At 38.0% G+C, this 24,827-nt stretch overlaps 1 protein-coding gene and 1 pseudogene across 1 annotated transcript; both read right to left on the minus strand.

Annotated features, from left to right (window-relative positions):
• Window positions 1-79: 79 nt before the first annotated feature.
• LOC146645733 (UDP-glucuronosyltransferase 1-2-like) lies at window positions 80-11,280 on the minus strand. Its single transcript, XM_085392595.1, has 3 exons — window positions 11,265-11,280; window positions 7,926-8,711; window positions 80-450 (listed from the first exon to the last, which is right to left on the minus strand). Exons 1-3 carry the CDS (start codon window positions 11,278-11,280, stop codon window positions 80-82), a joined length of 1,173 nt encoding a protein of 390 aa, XP_085248721.1.
• Window positions 11,281-18,929: 7,649 nt separating this feature from the next.
• LOC146645734 (UDP-glucuronosyltransferase 2B17 pseudogene) lies at window positions 18,930-20,403 on the minus strand (annotated as a pseudogene).
• Window positions 20,404-24,827: the final 4,424 nt, after the last annotated feature.

The following is a 24,827-nucleotide window of genomic DNA, read 5'->3' on the forward strand; positions in this document are numbered from 1 at the left end:
AGGGTTGCGGGGGCAGCAGCATAGGAGCCCAGACATCCCTACAACCTCCTCTAGCTTGTCCAGGGGAAAACCAAGAAATTCACACGGCAGCCAAGAGATATAATCTCTCCGGCGTGTCCTGTGTCTCCCCCCGAAACACCACACAGGAGGTGCCCAGAATTCTTTCGAGGCAGTCCGAAAGACTTTTTCCATGTCCCAGTTGTGATCTCGGTAACAGGGGATTGGTCTCCCCATGGCTGCCACCCAATAAGCATTGCACCCAGCCCCTATGGCACCTTCTGTGGGTGTTGGACCTACAGGAGGGTGGGCCCATGTTTTTCTGGCTGTGCCTTGCCTGGCCACATGGACTAAGGCCTAGGCACCCTAGGCCTGGCTCCAGGGTGGGGTCCCGGTAGGGGTGAACAGTTTCCTCGATCTTCTTGTCACAGGGGTTTTTGAACTGTCTAGCAACTAGAAAAAGGGCGCAGAGTAAACACATAGAGACAGACAACCATACACACCTATGGTCCGTTTAAAATCACTAATTAACCTAATGCTGTGCATGTCTTTGGTTGGAGGGAAGAAGCCTGAGTACCCAGAGAAGCCACACAGACCCAGGGAAGTGGCTGATGGCCACTCCACTCCTAAATTAGTACCTGTTGTTAGCAAAACCCTGATATGTGCTGTCAGGTGTTCATGGAGAGCTGCTAGCATCTTCAGCCAGTAGGTGTGAGTTATGCCAGGTCCTTGTCCAGCTCTTCATACCAGAGACCCATTGCTTGTCTGCTTTTGTGTTGCTGAGTAGTTCTTCATGTAGGAGGTTGCTGTGGTCTGCTCTTAGGTCCATTTACATTTTAGGCCATATTATTTCCTTGATACAGACCTCCCCCTTGCCCCACCCCACACACACACACACAAAAAAAAGAAAAACACTTTAAACTGTATTTCACACCTGAGAGCTTATGAACCCATGAGAAACAGCACATAGATGTTTGTGGCTTTGTCCACAAGCTTCTCTCAGTAACCCCATGTCACAGAGTGTGGTTTACAGGAAGTGTAACTGAAGTTTTCTCATATCTACTTTACATTTACAGAAAACAGCAAATTGTAAAAACACAAATGTAATCAGAATAATGTGAATAACATATTGTTGTGTTTAAACTGTCATTCTATCATGTCATTTATTATTAATTATTGTCAATTCCAGTTCAGTGTAAACTTCCTTTGCGGTGCCAACATTTATGTATTGTCACAATATTTATGTATGCCTGGATTTCCTCATCCTGATCAGACATCTAATGAGAAATTTACAGAAGACACACACTAATGGGCCTTCCCACGTATCAAGTTGTCATACTGGCTAAAGATGAGAGTTATGAGTAGAACTGGCACACCATGATAAATATCTTGGCAAAACCATTTACCATGTTAAAAAACTTTGCTTTTAGGTTGGCCGATTATATAATTCGGAGGTCTTTTGCCAACATGTTACTCAGCAGGATCCCAGCGGTCATGCATTCATGTTTCTGTCCACCTGTCAAACTTTCCTAGGGCCAGTCCTTGAATAATCACTCAGCACCTCCTGTTTTAAACTTTTGTATTTTGATAAAAGGATCATCTACCCATAAACCTTTGGTAATGTAGTAATGTAGTGTATTACTGTGGGTTCCATGTGTACATATTTCTACAGTAGAACCACAGCAACGTCTCTGTGGGCTGTTTTATATTGTTTATAAAGTGCATTGCAGACCATGTTGCAGACTCATGTAAAGATTCATAGTGAAACTGATTCTCACCTCTAGCCGTGACTGTGAGCACGTATTCAAACCAAGGAAAATATATGTCAGAGCTGCTTGTGCAAAAGAACTGATGGCCTGATTGCAAGATGAGTCGATGTATAATTTTAAATGTCAGACTGAAGTTGTTCACTTTTTCTTACTTTGGTCTTTTTGATCAGTATATACAAAAGTAAATAAAAAAACATTCTGAAATTAACCAGAGCGATCAACAAATATGGAAAAACAACCCAGCGTCTGTGATGTAATCTCTAAAACGTCCATGTATTGGAGTCATTAAGATTGTGAGTGCATTGAACATGACCACTATGATGAGAAAATAAAGTGGACAGCAAAGAGCAGAGAGAGAGAGGGAAAGGGAGTGAGAGCAAGACAGAGACACAAACTTGACACTAGTAAACAGACAAAACTGACTACACACAGGTGACACTGGAGAAGACGCAAAGAGGAGAGACTAAGACTGATTGGACATGACCTTATTAATTGGTGGTCACATATTCTGTAGCATATACTGATAAACTGCATTTATCAAACAATTTTAGTTCCTAAATAATTTTTTTTTTTTTGCTTTGATTGGTTTTGCTTGTTTGTTTTTTTTAAAAAAACATTTTTTTCCCCCCTCGCCTGTCCCGTTTGGTTTTTACCATCAGAATTATTCTCTAAAGGCAAAGAAAGATGCCCAACTTTTTTTTCACAGCTTCATATTTAGCCCACCATTTCAAATCAAGATATTAATCTATGTGAATTGATTATAGTTCAGTCAAGCTTCTGTGTAACTTACTTTGTGTCAGTAATGTCTGCTGTTGTATTCCAGGCCAAAGGTTTATAATATTGTTTACTATGGGTCAACCAGGACAAGTGATGGATGGAATTTTACTTTGGTCATCGAAATCCTAGACAGGGACGAGGACCAAAGTTAGAAAGTATTGCTATCAAGTAGGACAATATATTACTTAAAACGTATTTAATTTTGTAGGCTGTGGGACAGATTTACAACAAAATGCTGAGCTAGGGTGAAGGAGTGTTGTAGGCCTAATAACCAAATAATACAGTGTAAGCTCACATTTTATTCATGTGTTTCTCTCTGAAATGCAGATTAAAGAACTGCTGCTGACGAGAATAAATATATTTTTGATTTAAGGGATATATTTTCTGATGCCAGTCACTGGGCACTGTGCATGAGGTCCTGATGACTGATATGCAGGTGCAAAAGAAGATTTGTCTATAGGACAGCTGCATTATAATGGCACAGTGAACCACGCAGATCTACTCGGCCTGGGGGAGCTCCCCTCCACCTTTTTACAGGTCCCATGTCGTTAGGTTTTTACTACTGTCCACTCAGCACTTTACAGTCCATCCCTGATCATATTCGGAAGGGTATTTCCAGTCTCTTTTATAAACTACCTTTAAAAAAAAAACCAAAAACGTCCTTAGCAGACCTTCCTTCTTCCAGTAGTTGCGTGAATACCTCATCCCACGTTACCACCTTCAACAAATCTCTCCCATTTCCTCCAGTTTTTATGAAATTGGTCCATTTTAAGGTAAAAAAAAAAGTAAGTTTTTCCATTCTATATATTTCCTCCATTATTCCTATCCAATCTTTCTTTGTTGGGGGCGCTTTCTCCAGGATGTTTATCAAGTATTTGTCCTTTAAGGAGGCTGCTGATGGGATATCGCCCCAGTACACAGTACAAAAATCCAAATTTAGTTTGAGACCAGTCACCAAGTAAATTGATTCGACCAATTCACTCCAGTATGACAGGATTATTGGGCATTTCCAAAATATATGGAAATGATCTGCCATGTTTTCCCCACAGTTTCTCCAGCAGTGTCCATCTGTCAGTTGACCTTTTTGTTTGTATTTTATTTTGGGTGTTATAAAAAACCTAATAAAATTTTTCCACGTGAATTCCCTCCAATAACCCGAGCTAGTAGTTTCCATCTGTGTCCTGCATATATTTAACCAACTGTCCTCTGATGTGTTGATTTTAGCCTCCGTTTCCCATTTAATATTGATATAATTGGTTGATTGATCCTTAAGTGATTGTAAGTTCTGATAAAGTTTAGCAATCAATTTGTTTTTAATCTGACCTTTATAAGCTTCTTTTATAACGGGGACTAGGCCTTCATTACGTTCTTCTATAGTTTTTATATTACTATTGAAATAGGACATAACTTGGAGATATCTGACAAAATCTTGGTTTTCCAAACCATAGGTGTCTCTTAATTTTTCAAAACTTTGTAATCCTTCTTTTCCTAACAATGAGCAAAATGGTCCGATCCCCCTTGTTAACCAAGTTGTATAACGTCTATCTATTTGTGCAGGGATAAATTCCTTATCATGTGTGACCCACCTGCGTTGTTTGAGACCAGCTCCTAATTTAAGACTTTCACATTCATCAAACCATATCTTTAAAGGAGTTTTAGTCCATTCATTTAGATTTTTTTTCTGTTCCAAATATAATTTTTTATCTCCTAACATTGTCTGTAGTGGTAATTTTAATTGTGTCACATCTAAATATTTCCATTTTGCTTCATACGTTGGATCACACCAATAAATTAAATATCTTAATTGTGTTTGCTTTAAAATAACTTTCTAAGTTTGGGAGGGAATGTCCACCTCTTTCCTTAGGTAGTTGCAATGTTATATATCTAACTCTTGGTTTGCGGCCTTTCCATATAAATCCCGAAATCATTCTGTTCCATAACGCAAATTGTTTGGCTGGTATGTGTACCGGTATAGATTGAAAAAGGAAAAGCAGTGGTGGAAGTATATTCCTTTTGATTAGGTCAATCCTATTGTACAGATCAAGTGGCAGTAGGTTCCACCTTTGAATGTTTTCTTTCAATTCCCTTATAATTGGTGAATAGTTTATTTCATAGATTTCTGTCAGTGTTTTAGGAATCTTAATACCTAGATATTTAATTATTTTATTATTCCAATTAAATTTAGACATACTTTTGATCTTTGTTGTGGGTACGTAATTGTATGTGATCACCTGTGTTTTTTGTATGTTTATTTTATATCCAGAAAGTTCTCCAAACATTTCCATCTTTAACCATAACTTAGGTAAGCTTCTTTCTGGGTCTGTGAGGGTCAGCAAAACATCATCTGCGTATAATCCCATTTTGTATTCCGTATTCCGTATCCATATCCCTTTAATTTGTTCATCCTCTCTAATAGCTTGCGCCAGTGGTTCAATAAATAAAGCAAACAGGGCTGGGCTAAGCGGACATCCCTGCCGACATCCCCTCTGCAAGTCCACTACTCCAGTTAAGCTCCCATTTATTTTTATTCTTGCTGAAGGTAAATAATATAAATTTTTAATCAGTTGAATAAAAGGGTCTCCGAAACCAAACCGCTCGATAACCAAAAATAAATAATCCCACTGGACGGAGTCAAACGCCTTTTCTGCATCAAGGCTTAATGCAATTGATTCCGTTTGGGATTTATTCATATAATCCATTAAATGTAAGGCACGTCTTATACTGTCCTGTATCTGTCTGTTTTTGAGAAATCCTGTCTGATCTTCGTCAATAATTTCTGGTATAGTATTTTAAAGTCTTTCTGCTATTATTGAGGTGAATAATCTATAATCCATATTCAGAATTGAAATTGGTCGATATGAACTGCATTCCCTTTTGTCCTTGCCCACCTTTGGAATTACTGAAATGATTGCCTGTCTCCAGGATGCTGGTGACTCCCCTCCCTCCAACACATAGTTAAAACATTTTAATAATAGCGGTGATAATAACTCTCTAAAGGTTTTATAATATTCTGATGTAAATCCGTCCATACCCGGCATCTTATTTGTTTTTGTTTTCGCAATGGCTTTATCCAGTTCTTGTTTAGTAATTTGTTGCATTAGTCTTTTGTTTTGTTCCCGTCCAATATTAGGTAAATCCAGAGAGTGCAAAAATTTCTGAATGTTTAGAGGGTCAGCCTTTTGTGTCTCTGAATATAAGTTTTTATAATAGTTTTCAAATGAGTTTTGTATTTCTTTAGCAGTGTAACACATTTTTTGTGTCTCATCATCTTTTATACTGTAAATTCCTCTTTCTTCTTGTTGTTTTTTAATTCTCCAGGCTAATAGTTTCTTTGCCCTAGGGCCGTAATCATAATACTTTTGCTTAACAAATCTGGCTTTTAGTTCTTCTTGTCTGTCATATATATCATTTAATTTACGTTTTGTTAAATTTATCTCTTCCAATGTTTGAGAGTCTTCAACAGTGGCATGTTTAGTCTCTAAATTCTTTAATGTAAGTAGTAACTCATTAATTTGCCTTTGATTCTCTTTCTTTTTGTACGAGGACCACACTTTTTCTTCTTTTTTTTGGGAGGGGGGGGGGGGGGTGGTGTTTGGTTTTTGTTTGTTCGTTTGTGAAATAAAAAGTTCTTTATTTTTCAGTAATGATGGGAACAAACGTTAGTATACAAACCTAGCTTTTTGTGTTTGCATCTTCATGTGACATTATCACGGTGTGGTTTATAAATACGTTTTCTGTGATTTTCATTTAAAAATGAAATAAAGGGTTGAATGGAAAAAAAAAGGACAGCTGCATTATATTAAATAAAATATTCCAATGTATAAACCTGAAATCTGTGTGTAACAGTTGATTTTTTTTTTTTGCAGCACTAGAAACAACTATCACAGGCATATCAGGCATAAGACATCCCATCTCTGTCATTAAGTTTTGTGCAATTTGCTTCAAACCTTGTTAAATTATGTTTATGCATTAATTTAAAGACATTCTGCTGAAAGGAGAACTCCTACAAAGGCATATGCCTTAAAGCCAGCTGCAAAAATCCCCCTGTCCAATGCTTTAAATCATAAAAGTGACTGTTAGTAAGCCCCTTTACTTTGCAATGGTATTTTGTTCTTCTTTACATAATTTGTGTTTTTGATTTAAGGGATTTTTTTTTTGATGTAAGTCACTGGGCACTGCGCATGAGGTCCTGAGGTTCTTTAAAATGCCACCCTTCGTCATGGTATTTTGTTCTTGTTACAAACAAGAGGGTAAGAACATTTGTGGTGAAGTTAGATGCACATTTTGTTCTTTATCTTTACCACATCGCGGTTTCAAAATGTCAGGCATCTACTATCACATTGTTGAAGAGACTAGTGAAAACACTTTTGATTCTTTGCACACTGCTCTTTTGTTTTCCTAGGTCTGTCACAATTTCCATACCCACTTTTCTTTGCTAGTTTTGAAATTTTCTTTGTGGTTAGGAGAAGGAGACAGGACACACTTTTCAAGCATATCTCATTTCTTGTTATCTTCCTTTGTTGAAAACCCAGTCAGTTTGCTGTGTTTAGTTAGTCCTGTCACCTCTCTCTCTCACTTCTTTTTGATGATTTAATTTTGTTTTGCTCCTGTGAATTTTCCCCCATTCTACCTTGGTCATATGGTATACCTTGGTATATTTGGTATATTTTCTGGCTCCCTGTGTTATGTTCACTTGACTGTTTTTTCTTCTTCTGATCTCTTGTGATTTTGGACATTTGTTATCTTTTGGACTTTTTTTAGCCATTAGTGCGTTATTACAGCTTTGTTTTGGTAGATTTTGTACCTCTTGTGTACTGTACTTCAGGTCCATAACATCTGCTAAAGACTTCAAGATGGACACAGACGTCCAAAAAAAACGACAGAAAACTCAACTGAGAACTGCAAGTTATGCCAAATGTCATTGCGCAAATGATCTGAAAAAGCCACACTATGCAGTTGACTGATAAACAAATAGTGTATTCACACCCCCCAAATTGCTCATCAAAATCAGGTTCTCTTTTCTTACACGTAGTAAATGGCAGCATGACTTTCTTTATCCCCCATCTGGATTACTAAGTGCTTCTCTTTTCCAATAGTCAGCTGACCTGCAGTAGTATTTGGGGAAACATCAGCATGCTATAAACTTACTTGTGGTTTGGACAGTTGTTATCTTTTGGACTTTGTATTTTTGGACTTCAGCGAGCTATTACAACTTGATTTTAGTAGATTGTGTGCCTCCTGTGTACTGTATTGGCCCACAATGTCTCAAAATTCCACAAAACACTGATTACTCATATGTGTCTCCCACTCACATATGTTTACAGAAAATAAATTCTTGGAGATACACAACACAAGATACAAAAGATATATGGAAGTGAAAACCACAAATTTTGAAGGCCTTTGAAGGCTTACCTTGGAAGCCGCCGATATAGATGACATTGGGCATGGTGGGACGAGGGAACTCAAATGTAAAGTCAACCCGCATGAGCCACAGGTCAGCCTTTTGGGTTAGAGACATGAGGCTAACATTATTTCCAAAATAACGATCACACAAGGCCTGATATGGTTGTCTGGAGACATAGTAGTCCCTGTAAAAAACCATGATGTAATGGATCATATTTCTGATTCTTTGAAAAAAATCTATTTTGTCAGAGTTATGGGAAAAGCATATAGGGATGTAGGACACTGAAGAAGGAGCGACGGCAAGGTGTGCCTCTCCACTAAAAAGCCAGCGCACATTGAAAACCAAAGGCAGCTGGAGGTGATGTGCTAACAGCACACCACCTGGAAATGTAGGATCGGTCAGAAAAAGATCATATCCAGTTTTGTTTAGGTCCCCAATCAGTGTCTTATTCTCAAAGATGGTGGAAGTAAATTTTGCCACAACTTCCTGGTTTTGTAGCAAAAGGGTAAACATATTCCAGAGTGAGCCGGCATTCTTATTAATTTCCACTGACCTCTTCAAAAAAGAGCTCATGAAGTCTTGACTCTCAACGGGCTGAGATTCTTCCTGGATGATCGTGATGGAGGTGTAATAAGGTGAGAATTCAGAAATATACCAGCTGGTGGATGAACGTAGCACCGTGATTTGATGACCTTGAGAGTGAAGAGCCTTCACAAGGACTTTCATGTTAAGCCAGTGGCTTTCATCTACTGGAAACACTAGCACTTTTGCACCATCACATGGGAAAGTCAGAGTTAAATAAATAAATAAAATTCAGTTGAATCAAATTGAGCACATGATATCTACTATAGACTTCTTCTAAAATTGTAATAGTTAACCTTATCAAACACCTGCCCATTTACACAATAACTGAAGCATGGCATTTATTTTAATTATTTACATTTGTTTGTGGTCACCTTACAAATGTTCCTAGGGTCATTCCTTCTACAATTTATCAGAACATTCAATGGCCAAATAGCTGTCACCACCAGTTACGGGATCAGAAACATGTCATTTTACCAATATTTTGATAATAGGCTCATCTACCAGTTATTTCTTGTGTCAAATGCTGTGAAATGGATAAAGAAAAAATTACGGTCTATTTCCCTGTTTCCAGTATTTGTTCTATTTTTAATTTAAATATTATTTTTTTATTTACCATGGAGGTAAACTTCTGCATGACCTCTATGCAAGAAGCAAATGATGTTTGTGGCTCAAGAAGCAAGGGACGATCATGGCTCAGGAGTTGGTAGTTCTTCTTGTAACCGGGAGGTTGCCGGTTCTCGGCCGTTGTGTCCTTGGGCAAGACACTTCACCTGTTGCCTACTGGTGATGGTCAGAGGGCCCGGTGGCGCCAGTGTCCGGCAGCCTCGCCTCTGTCAGTGCGCCCCAGGGCAGCTGTGGCTACAATGTAGCTTGCCATCACCAGTGTGTGAATGTGTGTGTGAATGGGTGAATGTAGTGTGAAGCGCTTTGGGGTCCTTAGGGACTAAGTAAAGCGCTATACAAGTACAGGCCATTTTATCATGTTCTTCTTTTGCTTTTTGATCTAGGACTTTTATTGCATCATTGTTCGGGAGTTGTGTTCTTATAGGTTGAAGCAAATCCTCCTTTTTCCACATCTTCCAGATGTAATCTTTTCTCCAAAGTCCTTGAACTCTCTCATATTGATAGGAGGTGCTGGTTCTTTTCCTTAAGTGGTACAGAGATGTCGGTTGTCATTATAATTTCTTTTTTAAAAATCTTCCACTCTTCTGGTTTGAATTCTCAGAATTTACTCTTATTTTATTTTGTCTTAATTTTGAATTCGTCCTACTCGAATTATGTCGTTGTTTTCGTATTTATTTCCTGTTTTTAATTTGTCGTTACTTGTTTCAGCCTCAACTGTTATTTTGTTATTATTATCATTTTCAATTTCTTTCTCTAAATACTTCTCTTATTATTATTATTATTTTGGAAATTATCAGTATTTGTTTATACTTTATTATTACTCCGGTCTTTTTGTTAATCAATTAATGACTTAAAAAAAATCCTATCCTCAAATGAATGTCAGTGCGCCCCAGGGTGGCTGTGGCTACAGTGCAGCTTGCCATCACCAATGGTTTGAATGTGTGTGTGAATGGGTGGATGACTGAATATGTAAAGCGCTTTGGGATCCTTAGGAACTAGTAAGGCGTTATACAAATACAGGCCATTTACCATTTTACCATGAATGAGGTGAAACGTCTTTAAGTAGCTTAAAGAAGTCCAGACGCTTCTCTTTCCAAGCTCCTTAGACTGTGATGACCTGGATAACTGAGTAACTTCACAGACATATCTTCAAATAGTTTTTCTTAAAATTGTGTTTAATTAATTTATTTAGTGTTCTTGTTCTATTTTATTTATTCATTTTATTATTATTTTCAGTTCCACCTGCGCCCACCAGGGACTGGGGAGTGACCTGCAGTATCACCCTCCCACTGGATTGAGCCAGATAGCACATGAGCTCAGTCCTCCGACGAGTTGGCACTATTTTTTCTTTTAGCTGTAATACCCTCTTTGGATACAGGGTGTCGCACTCTGATGAATAGACCCATGCTTCCTACTTCTTCACTTTCCCTTAGCGTTCTACCACTTCCAGTTTTATTGGTTGTGCAACATAAGGAAGAAAATTAGAAAGAAAAACAAAGAACTACTACAGTGAAAGACGTACATTTACCCCAATTTGCTGTTTTTATAAGAAGTACAATATCCCAAAAAGCTTTAAAATACGTTATACCATAGAATTTTCATGATGTTGCTTTCATTATCCTCTTCGATTAAGATACTTTAAATACAGTGAGTACTTCCTATTTTTACTGTCCTCAATTTTTTTTACCAATTCACTACCTCGACTGGACTTTGATACCAATGTGGAGGTAAAATGAAAAATAAAATTGTTGTATAACAATTAAGGCCTCAACTGGACTTTGGTTAAGAGAAAATTGCTTGACACTGAGACTGGGGGAGACACACACATGGAAACAAGACAGACTGAAGAGACAGAGAAAACGAGGGACACAGAGGGGGCGAGAGACACAATGGGCAATGAAAGGGAACAGAGTAGATGAACATGAACCTAAGAACTAGAAATATAAATGATTCAACTATAGGAAGAGCAAACTCATGTCACTGAGTTTGCTCTTCACTCAAACATGAATGACACTAAATCAAAGAATATCAATTAAACCACAAAATACATAAATACTGGGTCACAGTCCCAGGACCATGACATCAGTATGCTATTACAACATGCGTACCTCCCTTATACTGCATTGTTCCATAAGATCTCAAAATTCCACACAGCACTGAATGAGAACAGTGAGAATTCAGAAATGTGATTTGATGACATTGAGAATGAACAGCCTCCACAAGGATTTTCATGTTAAGCCAGTGGCTTCCATCTACTGGAAATACTAGCACTTTTCCACCATCACATGACAAAGTCATAACTAAAAACGACAGTAAGAAAGTCCAGGCTGGATATGGCTCCATCTCTGCAAAACAGACAAATTATTGAATCAACAAATATTTTCAATTCAAATTATACAGTCCACCATTTTCAGATGTTCAAAACTCACAGTTTAACAAGATTAACCTGAACTAGAATGATGCATAACTCTAATCACATTCAGTCCGTGTGACCACCTGCCCAAGCCAAAGAAAATTTATATATCTGAGCTGCTTGTGCAACAGAACTGAAGACCTGCTGGTTGAACGATGAGTAAATGTATAACTATACATGTCTGACTAAACCTTTTCAGTCTGTTCAGTCTTTGCTCCCTTTACCCATGTAAATAAAAAATCTTCCAAAGATTACTATAGCTTTCGGTAAATGCCAAAAACAGCAGCTGTGACAGTATAGCTAAACAAGTATGCATTGCATTTTTTATATTGGGAGTGATTTGAAAACAACCACTACCACGAGAACGTATAGAAACAGAAACTTACGAGTAGTGTAGCACCTTTGCTTGCTCGTGTCATGTTCTTAATTCTTGCTTCTCAATTAATTAGCTATCTTAACTATTTGAACACTGAGATTGTCAGACATTCAGTTCAAACTGCCTCACCACTGGAAACCCAAGTCCCTGGCAAGACCTTACTATTTACCATCATTGAGCATATAGTGTGAAAGTTAAAAAATGGAGTTGATTGATCCTAATCTCACAGATTTCATAACTAAAAAAATCCATTTCGAACATTGGAACAGTTACAGTAACATTAAAATGCTATCCACCGCAGTTTTTGAGTTTCTTGTTCAAATTTTCTAGTCCTTAGTTTAAAATTGTTTTGTTTAGGAGTGCGTCTATCCTTTGCATTTGTTAGTTACTTCTTGATTTTTTTTGTGTGCTATTTGTATTTAGTTTCACTTCCCCATGCGTCATTACGTTGGTTATTTGCACTTGTGTGCAAATAATCCCGTAAGTAGAGATATTTATACACACAGCGCTACTTAGCAGAAGTAGCGCTGTGTGTATATATAGCTTCACTTTTCTTCTTGTTCCTTGTAAGAATACTTCATACTTCATACTCTGATAGATGCATTAGAAAGCAACTTGGGATTAGCATCTTGCCCAAAGATATTTGGCATGTAGTTCAATCACTAGAGTGTTGCAAAAACTGGCACTTTGACACCTAAAATCTCTGGAGTCTCTGGAGATGTAACAATAGAGGTAACATATGCAGATAAATGTTTTTTTACTTAAAGCACAGAGTACTATTTGATATGAATATAGGGAAAGTGCAAAGCAGGGTAAAAATAGAGCTGTCATGCAGCAACACATTGACTTCCTTTTTAACTACATGGAAAATTTTACTCCTTTTGAAATAATGAGTCACTACTAATTACGAGTCTTCAGTGTTCCTTAAATGTCATTGTTACACTTACTATTTTGACAAAGTTTAAGATATGCCAGGTCTCTCTTGGAAATGAGATTTTTAATCTCAATGAGATTTTTACCTGGATAAATAAAGGATTAATATAAAAAAATATATATTTTCTACTTTATTGTTTAGAATAAATTCAAATACACAAAATCTAGTTTCTTCATGTTCATACTCTTCATATTAGTTGTTGTAGTTTAAAAAACAAACACCCCCCCCCCCCCAGAAAGGTTTACTAAGGATGCAGCTTGGCTGTGGAAAGATCACTTCAAGGATCTTCTTCTAGCATGAGCACAGACTGAGAACAACAAAGATCTAGTCCAACTCTCGAGCATATTTCGAGGTGTGTGGGATAAGGCTAAGGCTGGCCTTTGTAACTGATTCTGTTCATAGTATTTTATTATCAGTTCAATACAATTTAAATTTTCATAGAACCAAACGACAGCAACACTTACCTCAGACAAACCACCACAAACCAAAGACCCTTCAGTAAGAGAGAATAATTAGAATTTCTAAGCTAACTGAGTGACAGAGGGTGATGGGTTTGGTGGTTTCTTATCTCTGCATTTTGAATATAATATAGTTTAATTTCGAACTCCAGCTGACACTGGAGTGGTTTACAGAGGAGTTGGGGTGGCTGTATTTGAGCAGGTAGAGCATCTGTTAATGGGGAGGTTGGTGGTTCATTCCCTGGCTCCTCCAGTCTACTTGTCAAATGTCCTTGGGCAAGATACTAACCCCAAGTTACTCTCTGATGCATCCATCAGAGTGTGAATGGCTGTGAATAGTGTGAACAAGGCAAGCTGGCCCTCCCTCTGGTTTCACTGATCAGTTTTGACCGGCATGTTAATACACACATGCAGATATTTTTAGAAATGTAGTGTTTATTAAAAACACCAGGCACTTAAATCTCTCTTAGAAACGTAGACTATGGTCCTACCTACATTTTGGTATTCTGCAAACCTCAGGTGGGTTTGTTTGCATTTGGCTATAAATATTCATATTTTCTGTGTTTGTATTTTCTCTTTGTGCTTTGTCTGTCAATGTCATGTCATTTTTCTGCTGTGAAGAAAGCTGAGACTTCCTCGAGTCTTGGCTAATTTGATAGCCAAGCTTTAAATGTTTTAGAAATACCTTAAGAAGCGTGTGACAATCAATTTCTCTACATAAAATTACAGCACATTTCGATGTTCAGATTTAAATATCTGCTGGGCTCACAGCTCTGTGTACTTTAGAAATGATCACATTATTTTTAACTGTCGTTTCCGTTACTACCGCACCCAATTGCAAAGTATACACAGGATGTAACAAAATCATTATCTAGATCTGCTGTAAGATGCAGTGGATTAGATGTCTGCTAGAAAAAAAAAAACTGCGCACACAGAAACTGTTGATCCCCCCGGCTTGATAACCTAAGTCTCTCTCTACTTGTCTAAACCACAAGAACCGATACACAGACGTAAGAAAGCAGCAGAGTTTCTCATAAACATTGTTATATTTGAATATTAAGAAGAGGTGTCCAAGAGAGCAATCAAGTTTCCCGCTGTTGTTGCTTCTGTTCTCCTCTTATTTTACCTAGCCTGTCAGCTGAGATAGTATAGAATGAACTTCAAATCATATGAGGTGAAATCCCATTTAATGAGTTTCTTACAGCAACGACAAATCAAATTAAATGAATCCATCCATCCATCCATTCGCTTCCGCTTATCCTTTTCAGGGTCGCGGGGGGCGCTGGAGCCTATCCCAGCTGTCATAGGGCGAAAGGCGGGGTACACCCTGGACAGGTCGCCAGTCTGTCACAGGGCCAACACATAGGGACAGACAACCATTCACACTCACATTCACACCTAGTGGCAATTTGAATTATCCAATTAACCTATCCCCACAAATTAAATGAAAAAAGAAAAAAAAACATGAAGGGAAAGCAAAAAACAAAACACGTAACAAAACCTAAGAAATGATCCACTGAGGCCACTGATTTCTGTACATTTTTTTTCTTATCTGTGAGGAACCTTAGAGAAATTTTTGACCAGGACATGTCCTTCAATGCACATATTAAACAAATATGTAAGACTTCTTTTTTCCATTTTTGCAACATCTCTAAAATTAGAAATATCCTGTCTCAGGGTGATGCTGAAAAACTAGTTCATGCATTTATTACTTCCAGGCTGGGCTATTGTAATTCATTATTACAATAGTACTAATGAGCCTCCACAAGGATTTTCATGTGAAGCCAGTGGCTTCCATCTACTGGAAATATTAGCACTTTTCCACCATCACATGAGGAAGTCATAGCTAAAAACGACAGTAAGAAAGTCAAAGCTGGATATGGCTCCATCTCTGCAAAACAGACACATTCTTGAATCAACAAATATTTTCAATTCAAAGAGTTTTTGGGCTTCAGAAGAACAGTATCCATACTTAGTTGGTCACATGATTGTTGGCTTTTGGAAATTTCTCCTTGTTATTGTTAGGGTCTTTAACTTCCAATATAAAGTGCCTTGAGGTGACTATTGTTGCGGGTGGTTTAAATAAAAGTGTATTGAATTGAATTGAACACAGGATCTCTAATATGGACTTCTTCCAAAATGATAATAGTTAACCTTAGCAAACAACTGTCCATTTGCACAATAACTGGAACATCAAATATATTTGCATTATCTTAAGTTTCTTGTTCGAATTTTCTAGTCCCTATTTTAAAAAATGTTTTGTTTAAGTGTGCATCTATCCTTTGATATGATCACATTTGTTAGTTACTTCTTGTTTTATTTTATGTGTTATTTGTCACTTGTATTTAGTTTCACTTCCACATGTGTCATTACGTCGGTGTTTTGCAATAATCCCGTAAGTAGTTATATTTATACTGGGCTACTTATCAGAAGTAGCACTGTGATTATAAATAGCTTCACTTTTCTTTTTGTTTCTTTTAAGAGCATCTGTGTCCCTTCATACTCTGATAGATGCACTGGACTTGGGGTTAGCATCTTTCCCAATGATATTTGGCATGTAGAAGTTGAATCACTAGAATGTTGCAAAAACAGGCACTTTGACACCTAAGATGTGAGTCTCTGGAGATGTAACAATCGAAGTGAGGGCTTGAGGGGTATGTGGTATCAGGCCTGCTTTTGAGGGGCTATCTACTCCCTATACAACAGTGTAACCTTGGTTCACATTGTTGGTGAACCAAGGATACTATGAACACTGATTCTGTTCATAGTATTTTATTATCAGTTCAATACAATTTATATTTTCATAGCACCAAACCTCAACAACACTTACCTCAGGGCATTTCATATGGTAAATTAAAGACCCTTCAGTAATAGAGACTAATTAGAATTTCTAAGGTAAAATTACAGAGGGTGATGGGTTTGGTGGTTTCTCATCTCTGCATTTTGAAGATAATGTGCCTTGACTTCAAACTCCAGCTGACACTGGAGTGGTTTACAGAGGGGTTGGGGTGGCTGTATTTGAGCAGGTAGAGCATCTGTTAATGGGAAGGTTGGTGGTTCATTCCCTGGCTCCTCCATCATTCTATCATCCATTAGAGTGTGAATGGTTGAACAAGACAAGCTGGCCCTCCCTCTGGTTTCACTGATCAGTTTTGACCGGCATGTTAATACACACATGCAGATATTTTTAGAAATGTAGTGTTTATTAAAAACAACAGGCACTAAAATCTCTTTTAGAAACTTAGGCTATGGTCCTACTTACATTTCGGTATTCTGCAAACCTCAGGTGGGTTTGTTTGCATCTGGCTATAAATATTTGTGTTTGTAAGTTGTCTTTGTGCTTTGTCTGTTAATTTTATGTCATTTTTCTGTTATGCAGAAAGCTGAGACTTCCTCAAGTGTTGAGGAACTTTCATTTTCACAAAATACTTACCTAACATCTAATAGGTGCCTGAATTAACCATGAATTAAAATACGAAAATAATTTTTATGAAACATCTATTAACACACTCACTAACTCACTCACTAACACGTAATGGCGTGTTAGTGAGTGAGCATTAAGTGTCACATTAAAATAACCTTCTCCTGTTTTAATCATTGTGGTTATGTTGTCCTGATTTAGGTGTTTATTGTGTTTGGACTTAATGCAATTCAGAATAATGAACTACATGGTCAGAGTTTGTTAAAATGTCTAGTAAGGATGTATATGGGTGTTATGCTACACTGCATGCCTTGCTTTTGCCATGTTTACCTTGTTATTTCCTCTAATTATTAATTAATGACCAGCACAAGTTGGCTATAAGTTAAAGCTCTTGCACAAGCATCAAATCCTTATGTATCAGGTCTGCATTATTTAAGCATGTAGTTTTGCTCTTATACTTACAGCATGAACAACAAGATGTGCATGCAAATGTTTTAAGAAGCGTGTGACACTCAGTTTCTATATATAAATTTACAGTACATTTTCATGTTCAGATTTAAATATCTGCTGGGCACACAGCTCTGTCGTTTCCGTTATTACCGCACCCAACTGCAAAGTATACACAGGATCTAACAAAATCATGACCTAGATCTGCTGTACGAAGCTGTGGATTAGATGCCTGTAGCTTTGTAGAAAAAAAGCTGTGCATAAAAACGTGAAAAGTGAGCACACACAAACTGTTGATCCTCCACTTCTAAACCACAAAAATCGATACACAGATGTAAGAAAGTAGCAGAGTTTCTCATAAACACCTTTATGTTTGAATACTAACACGAGGTGTTCAGGAGAGCAATCAAGTATCCCTCTGTTGTTGCTTCTGTTCTCCTCTTATTTTACCTAGCTTGTCAGGTGAGATAGTATAGAATGAACTTCAAATCATAACAGGTGAGATTGTATTAAATGAGTTACTTACAGCAACGACAAATCAAATTAAATAAAAAAAAAAAAACCCAGGAAGTGGAAGTGAAAACACGTGACAAAACCTACGAAATGATCCACTGACGCCACTGATTTCTGTACATTTTTTCTTATCTAAAGTTATCAGACTCTGCCACTTTTGCAATATTTATCTGTGACTCCGTTGTTTTTACACTAAGAAGCCAAGTGTGTCTCAAAAACAGATGGACACTTTGCTCTATTCAGAGAGTGTGGCAGCTCCAGTCAGGCCTTTTGAGAAAATGAGAGATGCAGAAGAGCACATGACGACGTATCTGTCCCCAGAGACAGCAGCTAGTTGTCAAAAATGCACACGTGCTCACAATGGTTGTTTTCCCTTTTTCAGCTACACTGGCCTCATGACCTTATGACCATGTCCAAAGAGTTAGATTCTTCTGCTCAATATGTACGCACAACAAATGGATGACACTTTAACCAGGAGGTGAGGCTATAAGCTATGAAGGTTTTTAAGAAACAAACTGTTGGTAATACATGTGCTGAGTTTTGTATTATCTTTTAAATTTGTTTGCTTAACTCGGTTTTTTTTTTGGTTTTTTTTACATGTGAAGGATTTTTATTGTTCTGCTGCACTTCTTTTCAGTGTTGCCATCTTCCCAGAGCTCTGAAATGGCAAACATATGGGCTTAATGTGGGCTACTTTTGACATAACTGAGGTGGTTATTGGAATAACCTATTAAGTTATATTTTTTTCATCCAAACACTGCCTGAAAGCTCAACTTGACCTGAGTTGCTGGTAGTATTGTATGGGCCTGATGATACCTGGCATCTAACATCTGACCTTAAATTTTTTAAGCAATAGGGGAATAGCAACATTTACCAGATTTCCCAGAGTCAATGATGTCAGTCGAGGACAATTATGGCCATAGAAAACTGTAGATGTGGGTCTCAGCAGGATCAAACGTTTATTGTTATCTGGGATTTGACTTTTGAATTTTTAGCAAAAAACAGCCGAACCCCAGTCCACCTGCTGGTTCTGTTCTTTGAAAGTAAGGTAGAAAAATATTGGCCACTCTGAAAATAAAGGTGATGATATGAAACTTTAAATAGAAATAAAAACAAAAAGAAAACAAGAAAATAAAATTAACACGAAAAACTGCTTCTTAGTTTCTTTGTAGCTTTTAATTGTTTTCACACGATAAAGTTTATTATCACATCTATTCATGCTTGGACTTCTTTGTCTTCAACAAAAACGTAATTAGACATGAACAAGAAGCCCAAACGAAGGTAATGATCAGCAAACCAAATACTACAAGGACTGCCATCACATCTAGGCAATGATAGGCATACCAAGGCAGCTTATATGACTCACTGCGTAGATGTGCTGCACCCTTGTGCCTCATGACATGCTCTATCCGGAAAAGTCAACATCCAATTTTGTCACGTCAACTATTTCAGCCACTCCCCGGGCCTTCATATGTAACAAGTTGTCCTGCTGGTCAAAAATGAGAGGAATGCCCAGAACTGGCAAGCCATGGTAGATGGCTTCGTACAGGCCATTGGTGCCCCCATGTGTGACAAAAACCTTGGTTTTAGGGTGGCCTAGTAGATCATTCTGAGGCAGCCATTCAACCAGCATGGTGTTGTTTCCCAGGGTGGCTGGTCTTTTCCCAACATGTCTCCACACAATCTTCTGAGGGAGGCTGGCAAATGCTGAGGCAAAGCTCTCTGTTAACTCAGGTCCAAGGTCACTCAGCAGGGTCCCCAATGTCACGACTATCACCCTATGTTCACCACAACTCTGGACGAATTCCTCAAACTCTGATGGGAGAGGCTTTGAAGGCTTACCTTGAAAGCCTCCGATGTAAACGACGTTGGGCATGGTGGGACGAGGGAACTCAAATGTAAAGTCGACACGCATGAGTCAGAGGTCAGCCTTTTGGACTAGAGACATAAGCTTGACACCTTTTCCAAATGATCACATAGAGGTTGGTAACATGGACTGGCAGCATAGTAGTGAATGTAAGCCATTATGTTGTGATAAAATATATTTCTGATTCTTTGGAAAAAGTCCATTTTGTCAGAGTTATGGGAGAACAATACAGGAACATAGGACAATGGAGTAGGAGCAATAGCATAGTGCGCCTCTCCACTGAAAAACCAGCGTACATTGTAAACCAAGGGAACTCGAAGATAATTTGCGAGTAGCAGTACACCTGGAAATGCAAGATGAGTAAGAAAAAGATCATATCCAGTTTCATTCAGCTCTTTAATCAATGTCTTATTCTCAAAAATCCTGCGAACAAGCTTTGTCACAGTTTGATGGTTTTCATGTACCATTTTAAAAAGGCTGTAAAACTCAACGAATGTCCATAGTGAACTTTTGCTCCGGATCTCAAGTGACGTCTTCAGGAATGAGGTCATGAAGTCTTGCCTTTCTATGTTTTGGGACTGTTCCTGGGTAATTGTGATGGAGGTGTAATAAGACGAGACCTCAGAAATGTACCAGCTGGTGGAGGAACGAATTAAAGTGATTTGCTGACCACGAGAATGAAGAGCCTCCACAAGGACTTTCATGTGAAGCCAGTGGCTTCCATCTACTGGAAATATTAGCACTTTTCCACCATCACACAAGGAAGTCAGAGCTGCTGAAAACAGTACAAAAAATGCCAAGGCTGGACATGACCCCATTTCTGCAGAAGAGACACATTATTGAATTAAATAGATTGAGTTCAATGAGTTCTTGACCTTCAGACGAACAATTCCCCTGTTGTTGAAAATGGTTATAGTTTAAGCAAACAATTACTCAACTACTTTTCAACAAAACTGGAATATTTATAACGATTTTAATAATTCAATCCAAAATTTACATGGGATACCGTGAGGTGTTTACATGCTTGTGAGTGCTCAGCCCACAGGAAATGCCCTAAGTTTTGGGTGCAGTCTGTACATGAGAGGCCAGAGTGGGAACCCTATACTAGTAGTAGTAGTAGTATAGTGTTAGTGTAATCTCAGATACAGAGGAACTACAGGTTTCGTCCTTGTTGTGGAACACTGAACCAGGTCTTTATGCTCTTAAGGATATTCAAGGGTGTCCGGAATTTTCTCCAACCAGTCTACATGTGTTTTGTGGAATCGGACAAGGGTTTTTAACCAGACCCCTCATAATGCAACACTGGTGGTGCTTCCAGAGCAACCAAATGGCCTGTTGCCGCAAGCCATTTGGTTCCTGTACAACCACTGCAGGGGTTTGGTCCACGTTGCGGGCTGGATGGATTGATGGATGGGTGAGTGGATGGATGGACGAGTGGAATGACGGAACAAAGTTAGTTATAATTTGTATGTCTATTTGGTATTTGTTAAGCAGTATGTATGTGCATGATTTTGTTTAAGCCTGTTATGTCCATTTGTTTACATTATTTTAGAATATGGAGCATGTTTTTGTATTTTAAATGGACTTTTTGTGTTTGGTGTATTAAGATTTGACATATTTATGCCTTTTCTTTTCTAAATCTGATCATTTGGCTTATTGGTATTTTCCAATGTTTACCCAGATGCAGGACTCAGGGTATGAATAAAAAACGAAAAAAGAAAACTTGGATGCTGCTAGCATAATGGACAGGTTTTTGACGGAGCTGCTACACAAAGCAGAAGATGAAGCATCGCCAGTTTCCAAACTAACTTTCTTCCAAGCGAAAGACTAGAAAATACGATGAGGCATATCTTGCCTTTGGCTTCACCTACACAAGTACCAAGGTAGGTCTCCCCAGCAGAATTTGTTTACCCTGCGTCGGGAGCACGTGCTGGGCTCTCCAAATCACGTACCAACAGTATCCCACATTCTTGATTTTTAGTTCACTGTCAGGGACCAAGCAGTAAAGCATAAAGGACACAGGTGGTTTTAATTCAAAAAAGGGGTTTTATTGACCCACAAATATGAAAACATATTTAACAAAGTCAAAACTTAAACAGGTAGACCAATAAAAGAGGTCAACTCAATAGATTAAGCTCAAGATAATAATTAACAAAACCTCAAACAAACATATGATAAACTGACCTCCTGAAATGACACACAGGGGAACTTAAATACCGGTTTAGCTAAACCAAATGACACACACGGGGGAAAACAAGATGGCTGCCATATAACCCACTAATACAAAACAATGAAACAAACATGAAACACCCCCCAGGCAATGAAGCATGTGGTGCAATCCAATTAGGCTGTCAGTGGTACTTCAGGTCTCGCAGCCCTTTGCCACACCTTTTGCCAGACAGGAGAAGCCAACCCCCAGGTAACTCAAACAAAGAAAGATGTATTAATATAACATAAAACAGAACTTTGACCTTGCAAGGTTAATATGTGTGCACGCCATATAAACATTGGAAGGTGTGATGGAAAAATGAATACATTTAATAAAGAAACGATATTGAACAATAAATAGAATATTTTAAAGTAGTGACTGTAAATTAAACTAAAGTGAATCAACGGGTGGTGAGGTGTGGAGCTTACCATGTATGGCATGCCATCATATTCACAAACACTTCTTATAATGACTAACTACTCCCGAAATTTTGGAGATGTTGCCTCTTTACAGATAATATAATTACACCATGACGCCTCTGCCTTTATATAGTGGGGCGATCGTGGCTCAAGAGTTGGGAGTTCGCCTTGTAATCGGAAGGTTGCCGGTTCGAGCCCCGGCTCGGACAGTCTCGGTCGTTGTGTCCTTGGGCAAGACACTTCACCCGTTGCCTACTGGTGGTGGTCAGAGGGCCCGGTGGCGCCAGTGTCCGGCAGCCTCGCCTCTGTCAGTGCGCCCCAGGGTGGCTGTGGCTACAATGTAGCTTGCCATCACCAGTGTGTGAATGTGAGTGTGAATGGGTGGATGACTGGATATGTAAAGTGCCTTAGGGACTAGTAAAGCGCTATTTACCATAAATGTAACTGCTCCTGAAGGTATTTCATGTTCAAAGTAGAATAAAGGGCCATGCTCCAACTGATGTTTAGCCAGTATTTTAATCTTCTTTTCACCAGCAAACACCGTGAAAAACTATGGTGAAATGATCAATGAAAAACACAGAATCAAATTTACCATCACTAGTGTGCGCTTTCTACTGAACATTCATGAGCAATTGTAGTGCATCACAAACTATCAGTTCATATTAACATATTTTGATCACAGCTGCATTTTTCCACAACTGCACACTTCATTATGCTCAACTACATCTAGGATACAGCCGATACGCTATTGATCGACATGTGGTTTAGTGTTAAACTGAGATAAAGTGCAGCTCAAGTGATAAGGGAGTCATAACAGGACAGTTTCTTCACATATGAGTTGGCTTTATGAATTAAAATAATTTTTTGTGGTTAGGAGTCATCTGCAAAACATTTTATTTGTTTTCGGCATATTTAGAGAATATGTTGTTCAGTATTTATTTTCACCAGAGGCAAAACAATTAAATATTTACCTGCATAAAATTTGCATTTAATAGTCTAAAACCTGCCAGCAAATAAGATCAGCTCAACATTAAAGTGAAGGTTTTTTTTTTACTGAAGTACCTATACATTGTTTCCTAGAATGAGGCCAGGGCACATCCTGCCCATCTGTTAAATGAATGTTTCAGTTTACACTGCTGACCACATAGTCTCACTTCTGAGTATTAAATAGGGCACATGTTTTTTGTTTGCAGTGCATACATGTTGCCATTATATCATGTGCTGCACACAAACAATCTGATGATGTGAAGACTCCAGCCACACCTAAAGTAACAGGAAACAACTTTATCAAGTAACCAATGCGTTTTGGCTCGTGGCCTTGATCAAGGTCATTTGTTGCTGCACAAAAACAAGCAGAAAGCTCTGCATGTTTTCATGCTGTAGGCAGCAATGAAGCAATTTCCCTTTTTAAAGTGTTAAAGCCTGAATGCTTAGCTGATAAAAGTAAGAAATGGGGAAGTTAAAAGAGCCCGTTATTTGATGGAAACATTGCTCTTCTATACCTTTCTGGGTTGTAATTTCAAAAGTTCAAACACTTTCATGCTTTTCAACACTTTTTTTTATGTTTTGCCAGAGCAAATATGCAATAGAGTACCATGTTCATGGTTGACCAAACTAGTAATTAGGGATTAAGCAAAACTGCCTGTTAGAGTTCTTCTTAAAACTGTGCTGTGCATTATTATTGCAAGTGGAACTAACTATTGGTCTGTGGGTTTTTTTTTTTTACACCCAAACACCCACAAAAGTACAACAAATGTATCTATATCAGCAGTCACTACATCATCAGTAATGACAGCAAGCATTCTGAGGAGGATTACTAATCACACAAATGTAAATGTAAAGAAAGGGATTAAAATTTTCATGATGCCACGCTTGCTTTGAAGTGTTAAAATCAAACGGACAGAAACCCTGCAGAGCATTATGTTCCCCCACCCTGACAGTAACAATCATTTCATTACTCCAACACAACAGGGCATAACAAGTGCAGGTTTATCTAAATTATCCATTTATTTTTAACATGTTTAACATGTTCTAAACACAGATATGTGACCACTAATTCCAACACATAATGAAAAGAATGCAGTGTTTAAAGAATGAAAAACAATGTAATGTACAATGCAGTCAGTTTTTGAAGGTGTCAGTGTCACAGTTGTGCAATGACTGCTGCTTCTCTGTGGCTTGTACCGCACGCACTCAGCAACAGCCATAAAAAACATTTGATAAGAGCACGGAAGCGGTCTGTGAGCCACCAATTAAAAATACAGTAAATATGAAATCAATTTTAATAGTATGCCAGTGTTCTCTCCTGATCTATTCTTAAAGTAAAAGTTCTCAGTGTAAGGTGTTTAAATAACACAAATTTCAAAGACTAAATTACATTTATTTTAGAAAAATAATATCATTAGCAACTGGTTGTTGATACTGACTCCGTCAAAATGAGTGAGGCTTATTCAGAGCAATTACAATCATGCATACAAAATAAAGACAATGTGTTTTAAACCAAAAGAGAAAATGTGTTCCACTGGCTTTCAGTTATTCACAATATACAAGACAACAGAACAAAAAGAGATAAAAGTATTTATATATATTTATATAGTAACTTGTGCCCAAACTG

Source organism: Rhamphochromis longiceps, linkage group LG20 (genome assembly GCF_057381845.1).
Source record: "Rhamphochromis longiceps isolate RC_006_pf linkage group LG20, R_longiceps_female_GT1.1, whole genome shotgun sequence".
In the NCBI taxonomy this organism is placed as follows: Eukaryota; Metazoa; Chordata; class Actinopteri; order Cichliformes; family Cichlidae; genus Rhamphochromis; species Rhamphochromis longiceps.

Excerpts from the sequence above, each read along its gene's own strand:
- LOC146645733 (XM_085392595.1), bottom strand. Across the intron at positions 451-7,925 it reads AAAGGCCTTCAAAATTTGTG|TTGCTAGACAGTTCAAAAAC; the intron begins GTTTTCACTTCC and ends CCCTTTTTCTAG.